The sequence below is a fragment of the Octodon degus genome, unplaced genomic scaffold (assembly GCF_000260255.1).
Source record: "Octodon degus isolate 3935 unplaced genomic scaffold, OctDeg1.0 scaffold00037, whole genome shotgun sequence".
In the NCBI taxonomy this organism is placed as follows: Eukaryota; Metazoa; Chordata; class Mammalia; order Rodentia; family Octodontidae; genus Octodon; species Octodon degus.
The window spans coordinates 3,300,907-3,311,187 of record NW_004524613.1 but is presented as its reverse complement, the minus strand read 5'-3'; the positions used below and the strand labels follow the sequence as shown (position 1 = coordinate 3,311,187).

Sequence of the window (10,281 nt, the reverse complement as noted above, 5' to 3'; positions counted from 1 at the left end):
CACTTTTAAAAAGAGGTACTTTTTGCATTTGAAAAGAAACCAGTGAATCCTCTAAGAATAATAAAAGGGAGTATTTTACAGTTAAGCACATGATTTGGAGAGAAGAATTCCGATGCTGCTCTGCTGGTCAATGGTGTTAATACTCTTCTTGCTCCTCCTGTGGGCCCCCTTCATCAGGTATCACAAAGCCTTCCTGCAACGGAAAAGTGAGTGGAGAAAGCTGTTACTTAACCCTGAATGACCAGTTTCTACTTTTCTCAGTTAAAGCCTTTCAAAGTAAGCACACTTGTCTCTATCACACTTAGTTCTTAAATCACACAGGTCAGGTGATAATTATTTTATTTCTGGATGGTTTAATCACATCTTATATAAAGCTAAAACTAAGCACATCAAATTCACCCTTAAAATTTTTGAACTGATGAATGTGTATGTTCTATTTCACACACCATCAAACACACATTTAAAATGTGTGCAACCATATGTCAACTACACCTCCAAGTTTTTTGGTTCATTTGTTTTAATGGTTTTTTGAAAGAGTTTTATTATGTAGCCCTGGTTGGCCTTGAACTCATTATGTAGCCCAGGATGGCTTCAAATTGGCAATGATTGTCTTGCCTCGGCCTCCCAAATGCTATACAAGCTACCCTGAACTACAGAGACCATATCAGAAAAGGGGGAAGGGAGAGACGATGAACGAACAGGAAAAGTTGTCCAAATTCCCTGAAGTCTCCCATAAAGTTCAGTAACGTACCATCTAATCTCAAACTATTAGCTTTTCCTTTATACATTCCTCTGGTTATACACAAGAACTATGTTTAACCAAAATACCTACATAGCCAAAATTAACCCAAACTTAGTGACATGGGAAAAGTAAATGTGCAAGTGAAGAGTAGATTCATGACTTTCACTTCAGACCAACTCTCTGGCATTCCACAAGTACTCACAGCAGGGAACGGACCCACTACTCTATCATGAAAATTGTACCACTCCTTCAATCATCATCTTATTTTGTTTTTAACTAAGCTTCTACTGTTTAACTTACTTAAGATGTGTATCCATCAAAATAACTCAAAAAATTAAAAATTAAAAAATAACTCAGACTAGAGCGAAGACTCCTGTATCTTTATCATCTTTATTATCTTCATCATGTAGCACAGAACAAGTCCTAAAGATTTATTTAATTTATTTTATAAGTTTACTAGCTTTTCAGTCATCTATCTTAATCAGAGAACAGTAATAACAGATTATTACTTTATGTAGTGCTATATACAGTACAAATAGTTTGTAGTCTGAGCCTTCAGAACTTGCTAGGTATATAGAACTACAAACACGACTGCATAGTTGACATAAACCAGATTATCAGCTTCTAAATCTAGAAAACATAGTCTTTCTAATCAGCTAAACATGTCATGATTACTAACAAATATAGCTGTGCAATAAACACAGATGCCAAGCTTTTTGTGATCACAAAGTACTCTGAGGGAATCCACACTCTCCTAGAGAGTTGTCTCCTTTGACAATTAAGGGCAGCAGACATCAAAAAACAAGCAGAAACATGCTTGGACTTCAGATAAATGGACCAGAAACATACTAGCTGAGGGGTTCAAGCTATAGGCGGTGGGATGGGGATGGAGGGCTCTTCTGGCTAAAACCATTTTGTGGCATATTTGTGGCTACAAACTATTGAAGGTGAGCAAAGCAGCCACCTCTCTGTCCTACTCCTTCCTCAAAGGGTCATAAACCTCAAGGCAGAGACTGAAGCTGGGCAGAGGTACTCTTAGGCTAAGTTTAAAAGATCAAAGGTTAAGTCATTTGAAAGCTGCACTGCAATACAAGCATCAACAGTTTACTGAAATCAACTAGAATAAGCTTATTTTCTCTTAAGAGGCAAAATGGAAAGAAATTCAACACTCACGTCTGTGGCATAGAGAATGTCTACAATCCTCTGCAATACAGGGTCATTTTCCCCTTCATTCTCCTGGCAAATCAATTCAATGTTCCTTAGCTTCCCAAAGTAGAAATCTCTTTCTTTCTCCAAGTCTTCAACAGTAAGTTTTAATACATTGACCTATACAAGATATTAAAAAGGGTGAGACAACACTCAGCATTAATGTACCAATAAAATAGTACACAATCTTCTAACCCTAGAGGTGATGTGATCTTTGATAAACCAAAACACAGACAAAACTCAGTTCAGTTTAATGTCAATTTTCTGTTTTTCTTTCTTTCTTCTTTAAATGTATTTGGCTGTTACAGGGTCTCACTATGCAGCTCCGACTCCTCGTGATCCTCCTCCTTTCAGCCTCCCCAGCACTGGGATTACAGGTGTGCACCACCATGCCTGAACTCTAACTGGCTCAGCCCGCCCTGGGGGCGGGGCTGGCGTGGCATGTGGTGCCAGGGATCAAACTTTGGTCCCTGCACTTGCCTAAGCTTGCCTGAGCAGGCACTTTAGTCCACTGAGAAATCTCGCCGGCCCCATGTCAACTTTTTTCAGCCCCAGATATAAACAATATGTACTTATTGGTCACGTACATATTGTTGACCATAACAGTTCCCAGGAATGGACTGCCTACATGACCACACTTTGAGACAAACAGTACCTTCTCAGAAACTGAGAAAGGACAAGGACAAAAAAATTAAGCCTGAGACAAATATTGTATAGAAGTAAAATCCACAGACAAATATAGTAATATAATCCATAACCCAGAACAGCAAAGCTAAAAGATAATCATAAACTGAGTCCCTACCAGGGGACTGTTAATCCAGTCCAATTCTGGTTGCATGTGGAAGTTAAAAAAAAAAAGAAAAAAAGGGTCTGATCCCCAATGTGCTCTGATTTGCAAAAAGACAGTAAAAAATAAATTTCAGTACTTAGCTAAGAAATCTAGCTGAGAACAAAGGTCCTTTATGTATTCAAACCCTAACATATCTTTATCCCATTGTATTCAAATCTATGATGAAAAAATTCAATATAACTCTCACCAAATGCAAAGTGCATGGAATACCCTCCAAGCCCTCAAACTACAGGCTGGGACAAGGGCATGGAAAGCCAAAGGAAACCAAAGGTGCAGGGCTAAGGACTACTCTGGCAGGAAAGTCAGGGGGTGCCAGAAGGCCCCACAGAAAATCTAGTCCAACCTTCTGAACATACAACTGCAAAAACAGCAGCAAAGAGCCAATGTAGCTTCCCCTCCGCAAGATAAACAACCCAACACAACTGAGTTCAGTACCCCTGTAAGATGGAAGAAAGCTTCCTCTTACAATTGCAGTCAAGAAGTACCCAAGTTGGGACTGTGGCTCCCTGGTAGAGCCACAGGTTTCATCTTCAGGACCAAAAAAAACTTGTAGCTAGCAGTCCATAAAATGTCACTTAACCTAAGAAACCTAGGAAGAATTTTTTGGATTTGCAATGGTCAAAACAGGAGCCACAAGACATATATGGGTTATTTGACATGGCCAGTGGGAGTGAGTTGGGCTGCAAGTTGCTATTGTTTTCATACAGACCTCACTGTACTGTAGTGCAGGCTGATCTTTAACTCTCTATATAGCCCAGGGTGAATTCTGTGATCCTCAGCCTTGGGGGAGCTGGGCTCACAGGTGTGCACCACCACCCCTGGCATAGGCTGCTAATACTAAAATATAATCCAGACTTAAAATATAAAACAGTACAATCTTCAAAGTGCAAAACATCTCATTTAAAGTAAACTTTTCCAGCCCAAGCATGAATACTACAAGGCAATTTGGGCAGAACATAGTTCTGTTCTCTTAGCCTACTGACCATTTGGCTCCATTTCCCACATTTGTCAAAGGCTACAAATTCAAATGCTTTCAAGGACACACAAATCATGTGAATGAACCAAGAGTCAGTAATAGACTGGACAATTAGCACCCTGGAGAAGCCCTGGTGTCTCACACTATCAAGGGAGGAAAAAAAGGTGAACACAGTAGCACACACCTATAATACCAGCACCTTAAGAGGCCAGCACAAAAGGATCACAAGCCCAATCTAGGCACATTAGCAACCTGATGAGATCCCAACTCAAAAAGTAAAAAAAAGACTGGAGATGTAGTTCAGTGCAAAAGCCCTGGGTTTAATCTCCAGTACCACCAAAAAAAAAAAAAAAAAGAAAAGGAAAGGCCAGCGGTATAGCTCAGCAGACTAAGTGCTTGCTTAGGTAAGTGTAGGAGCCAGGGTTCGATCCCTGGCTCCGCATGCTGTGCTGGCCCCGCCCCCAGGTGTGCTGAGCCAGTGATGGAGTCTGGGCATGGTGGCACATGCCTATAATCCCAGCACTAGGGAAGCAGAAATCAGGAGGATCACTACGAGTTTGGGCTGTGTAGTGAGACCCTGCACCAAAAAAAAGAAAGAAAGAAAAAGACTGTAAGACTAAGTACTTCTGTGTTAAGTAGATATTTGGTCAGTCTTTGAGGATCAGTGAACTTGCGTCCTTAGCCTCCTGAGTTCTACAGTAGAGACAGATAGTTCCAAACCACATCGTCAAGACCACAACCCTCCCCCACCTCAGCTCTCAAGCTCCACTGTACTGGTCATGCAAACCAGCTGATTCTGATCACATGCCTCTGAACAGGAAATCTTCCCAGATTCAAGCACCCTGACGCATGTAAGACTGTGGCTTTTGCTTCCCATAGCCTTCATTCGGGGATTTGGTCTCAGGTTGGCACTAGTAAACCTTCTCCACCTATAATAGAAACTACTTCAAGGCCCAGGCCAGGTTTTCAAACTTTAGAATTCTCTCCAATGCTTAGAAGCATTTTGCCCAGAATAACTGTGATGAATAATGTCAATTTCCAATGTTGCAAGAAAGGAGCAACTTCCTCAATTCCCTAGTGAGCAGTGACTAACTTGACCTTGGCTCTGGAGCCAGATGTAACTAGGTCTAAGAGCACTCTAGAAACATCCAACAGGGTTTTGATTTCCACACACAGGTATCTACCAATTGAGGCAGAAAAGCCTGACCTGTCCTCCTCCCCTAACCAAAATTCTCCCATCCACATTGCTGTCAAGGGGTAACAGGACAAATGCTAACAGAAGTTTCAAGGACTGTTTTAGCCTGCAAACAATGCAGGTCTTTCTCTACAAGGACAAGATGAGACAAGAGAATTGTTGCAAGTTGGAGACCAGCCTAGGCTACAAAATGAGCTCAAGGCCAGCCTGAGCTGCATAGCAAGACCTTGTATCACAAGGAAAAAAAATAAAAATAAAAAATAAGCCTCCCCTAGTCACTGCAGCCAAGAAAACCCCAATGATTCTAATCCTAAACACAGAAGGTACCTACCTGCTGCATCAGTTCAGCGGCCTCATCATCCCCATTGCCCACACCAGGATTCTTCCGCACCACACCTGGACCAGCCTTAGGCGTTGAAGTAGTTCTCTGGGTTGAAATGGGTCTCTGTGGAGCTGAGAAAAGATTAGGCTTTTTTTTTTTTTTTTTTTGAGAAACTTCAGAAATAAGCATAAACTGACACATCAAGGGAAGAGAGCAATCAACTGCTTCCCACACATCTAGTGAAGAGTACCAGTGCTAGTCAGCCCTAACACATAAGACAGCACCCAACATTTACCTAAAGAGGTTTTTATCCTGTTAGAAGAGTTAAGTATCAGTTTATAGCATACTATTTTCATGCTAAGACTAAGACTTCCTGGGGGTCTCTACTCTACTGCAGTCAACTGATCTCTGTTCTTTGGAAGAGGCACGGTCATTTTGCTCCATATGGATCATCTACCTTAACACAGCTCCAACTAACTCCACAAGTAGGGCAGCTTCACAGACCAAAGGCAAAACGTGTGCCCAAAGCAGATCACAATTCCAGCTGCTGGAACAGTCTATTTCCCAGCTGAAAAGCAAATCCCTAATTCTTAACTTCACACTTGGATTAACACAGGGAAGGGGCCCACAAAGCTGGCAGAACCTGCTCTTATCACTGTATATCAAAACTTCTCACCGTTTAGAAGGTGTTAGAAGGGCAAGGAGAAAAGCATCTCTATTATAGATTTCTCTCAGTATTTAGTGCTATTTATTAAGCAGACAAAGCAGTAGCCAACCTGTCTGCAAGATAATTAAAATAATCAAGAATGCATTACCTCAAGATAAATGTATCAGTCATGATTCACTTATTCAATTGTAATACTTGTATATCATGCCAGGCTTGGATCTAATCTTCCTGACACCCATAATTTACAATCACAAACCTTTTGCCCAGACTAAGAACTGTTTCCTGTGGGTGGCTCCTAGACTAAATGATTATTACAACTCTCCACTCAATTGCTAATAGAATCTGAAAAATGAAATGCACAAGGTTACCTATGCAATTGGCATTCTGAATAGCTAAACAAAGTATATGGGGAAACTGGAAGCCTTCCTTACTGCTGATGGTACTGTACCTCATTCAGCTACTTTGAAAAGAGACAGCTCTGCAAAAGGTTAAACACAGGTAAAGTATGTCCCAAGAATTCTGCTCAAAGAGAAATAAAAACATGTCCAGACAGAAATTATGTATGAATCTTAGTGGCATTACTCATAACAGCCAAAAAATTTTTAAAAGATAAAAACAAGCCTGTAATCCCAGCACTCAGGCAGCTGGGGCAGGATTGCCACAAATTCAAGGCCAGCCTAAATGAGATCCTGTCTCAAAAAAAAGGTAATAGTAAATGCCATAGCATGGATGAACCTTAAAAACATGCTAAGTAAAAGAAGTCAGACACAAAGACCACATATTCTATGGCTTAATTTACTACACAAAATGTCCAAAACAAGCAAATTCAGATAGTAGTTGCCTAAGGAGACAGAGAAGAGATGAAATGAGAGGCAACTGCTACTGAGCACATGAGAGGTGTCTTCTTGGAATGATTAAAGTTATAAAGCACATTGTGGTATGCCAAAAAACAGACACATCAACTTTTTTTGTAGCACCAAGCAACATACCCACAGCCTCACACATGCTAGAAAAGCATTCTACCACTGAGCTACATCAGCCCTTTTTAAGACTAGGTCTCTAACTTGAAATCCTCCTTCAGCCTCCCAAACTGCTGAGATTACACCATTGGGCCCAACTTAAATTAAGCATTTCAAACACATAAAGTATACAGCGTACTAAATATATCACAATAAAATTGTTAGTGACTTACTGAGACCCTGTCTCTAAAATATAAAGGACTGGGGATACTGCTCAATACAAAAAACACCTTGCGTTCAATCCCCAATATCAGACACCCCCCCCCCAAAAAAAAAAAATCAACCAACCATTTCTACCCACCAACTGGATCAGCCTCTCTCCTGGTACTATGAGACCTTAACTAACACCAGTTCTTGCTAAATTTAGGGAAAGGAGAAATTACAATCTGTAGACCATTTACTCTGTATATGCTCTGTGAATATACTAATGCAAACATATTCTGGGAAAACTATCCAACCAGTAACTTCTCAAGTACTCTAAAAACAGCCCATCCCCACTGCTCACCAGCCCAAGCTCTAGGGAAAGAAATCACAAGTGCAGGAAGCTGGAAGACAGCCTAGAGTGGGCTCGGAGAGACCTAGAAAAATCCTTCAGGGCCTGGGAACTCAAGCCTGATTGTAACTTACCTTCCAGGTGCCATGAAAGCTCCCCTAAGTGAACTAGCCCTCTAATCCATCTAAATGAGAGCACTTCAGCAAAACAGCACACAGTAACTCCAGCAGACCTTCCCACTTTAAAGAGGAAACTGTGGGGCAGTATAAAAGGACTCATTCAGGGCTGCAGAGAACACACACATACACATAATCTTTCTTGTCCCAAAATCCATGCTCTCATCAAATGCACTGGATTAGGCTTCTAAAGATCCCAAACCTGTATCTCTTTAAGAAGTTCTGACTGAGGACTGGGGATACAGTTCAGCACCACAACAGTTTCTTAGCAAGTCTAAGATCCTGGATTCAACCCCCTGCACCTCCCACCCCAAAATTATGATTCAATATAAATAAAAAGAATACTTGCAATATTACATGTGAATGTGATGTCTGGGGCTGTGTTTTTTTGTTTTGTTTTGTTTTTTACCTGCACTGCTCGAGCCAAGAGGTTTCTTCGGTTTATTCAGAGCTGGAGCAACAAGAGAAGGAGCCACTGCGGTCTCCTGACCTTGTCTGGCAGCTACAGGGTCATACTCTTTTCCATCATAGTTTGCATCAAAAAATTTCTTGAACCACTGAACAAATTCAAAATTGTCCTGAAACTTTCCTTTTACTAATTTATCCACAGGAATTATCTGCAAAGAAATATAAAGTTAAGAGATTTTTGGCAAGCATCAAATTTGTCCAGACATTGAATGAGAATAAAGCTCTTCCAAAGAGGGGTGAAATTTTTTAAGAGAACTTAGTGATAAATCCCTAGAAATTTATTCAGCAAATTTCATTCCATTTGCCTTTAACAGAATACCAATCCTTCACCAGTCCCTCAAATTTCTGAAAAGGAAACTGAAAAAAAAAGAAACTTTAAGTGATATGTACACATCCAAATACATCCTAAGATGTGATATGAGAGCCATTCCACCAAATAAAGGAAATCCCTAGTCCTGGTGCCAGTCACAACCACGAAATTCACAGCACAAACTACAAACACAGGCCTCTACAAGGAAAATTCTGACTTAAAAATTGGTCAAGATGTGGACTCAAACCTGGAATAGATTTCTACAAGGGGCCAGGGAGAAGATAGCTTAGAGGCTTAAGCCTGGCTGGCAAGTATAAGGACCTAAATTCAATCCCTGGTACAATTAATTAATTAATTAATTAATTGTTCTACAAAATGACGTTTTTCAAGTAATTCCAGTCCTAGTAAACACACTCAAGGCCCCCAGCATGGTGGCACAGGCCTGTAATCCCAGCACTGGGGAGACTAAGGCAGGAGAATCGTTGCATTCAATACCAGCCTGGTCTACAAATTGAGCTCAAGGCCAGTCTGCACTGCATAGACAGATCCTGTCTCAAAAAGACAAATATATTCAAGGACCCCATATTTGTTTTACTGTACAAAGGCATTGTACTATTATTATTTTAAATCACTAAGGTATTGACAAGAGTTGACCTATCTTTTTTGCTTTTGTAGTACTAGGGATTTAAGCAAGGTTTCCTACATGCTAGGCAAACACTACCACTGAGCTAACATCCTCAGCCTTTTTTATTTTTCCATTTTCCTTTTTTTTTTTTGGAACCGGGGACTGAACTCTGACCCTTGCACTTGCCAGGGAAGCACCTATTCTACTGAGCCATCTCCCCGGCCCCCTATTTTTTCATTTCCTTGTATGTGTTTTCCTTTTCTTTTTTTCTTGAGAAAGGATATCCTAAGTTGCCCAGGCTAGTTTCAAACAAGCAATCCTCTTGCCTCAGCCTTGCAAGGAACTAGGATTACAAGTAGGCACCTCCATCCCTGGGTAAACTATCTTCTAATTTCTAGGGATTCCAGCTACAATGGGATTATTAAAATAGACAGATAAGATAGATGAAAGGGCTGGAGAGATGGCTCAGTGGTCTAAAGCACTTACTTGAAACAAGCTTGGCAAAGCATCAGGGACCGCGGTTCAATCCTCCAGCACCACATGCCAGCCAGCCCCGCCCCCTGGTGGGCTGAGCTGGCCACACACACACACACACACACACACAATAAATAAATGTAATAAAAAAAAAAAAAAAAAGATAGATGAAAAACTTGTATATTTTAATACTGAATTTACTGAGACATCATGAAAATCTTAATGTTTATGAAGATAAAGCAGTCCATTTACAGAAATCAATGTCCACTGTATATTTTTATGCAACTTTGTCTTTTCCTGAAGTCTACTTTTTTTTTTTGCGGAACCGGGGATTGAACTCAGATCCTTGCGTTTGCCAGTCAAGCGCTTATCCTGCTGAGCCATCTCCCCGGCCCCTGAAGTCTACATTTTAGACACTGTACATATACACACACACAAATACACACACAATTACACACGAACTGAGAATGTGGTGGTACATACTTGTAAATCCTAGCTCCTCAGGAACACACGAGTCTATGAGATCAAGACCAACACAGGCAAAAACATATCCTCTCTACAGAGCAGCAGAATATGGTGGGACATGCCCATAATCTTAGCACCTAGGAGGCTGAAGCAGGAGGGCTGCCCTGAGTTCAAGAATAGCCTGGGCTGGGGCTGGTGACATGGCTCAGTGGTCTAAAGCACCTACTTAGAACAAGCTTAGCAAAGCACAGGGACCGCGGTTCAATCCCCCAGCACCACATGCCAGCCAGCCC

General features: G+C 41.0%; 1 protein-coding gene across 1 annotated transcript in view; it reads right to left on the bottom strand.

The window, feature by feature from the left end:
* The window catches only part of Mapre1 (microtubule associated protein RP/EB family member 1), a 27,430-nt gene continuing 17,149 nt past the window's right edge, over positions 1-10,281 (bottom strand). The window contains exons 4-7 of the mRNA XM_004630812.3: positions 8,056-8,263; positions 5,301-5,422; positions 1,916-2,068; positions 1-193 (exon numbers count right to left, since the gene is read on the bottom strand). Coding sequence (XP_004630869.1) covers positions 137-193; positions 1,916-2,068; positions 5,301-5,422; positions 8,056-8,263 — 540 coding nt within the window. The 3' untranslated portion in view covers positions 1-136. The remainder of the gene's footprint in view (positions 194-1,915; positions 2,069-5,300; positions 5,423-8,055; positions 8,264-10,281) is intronic.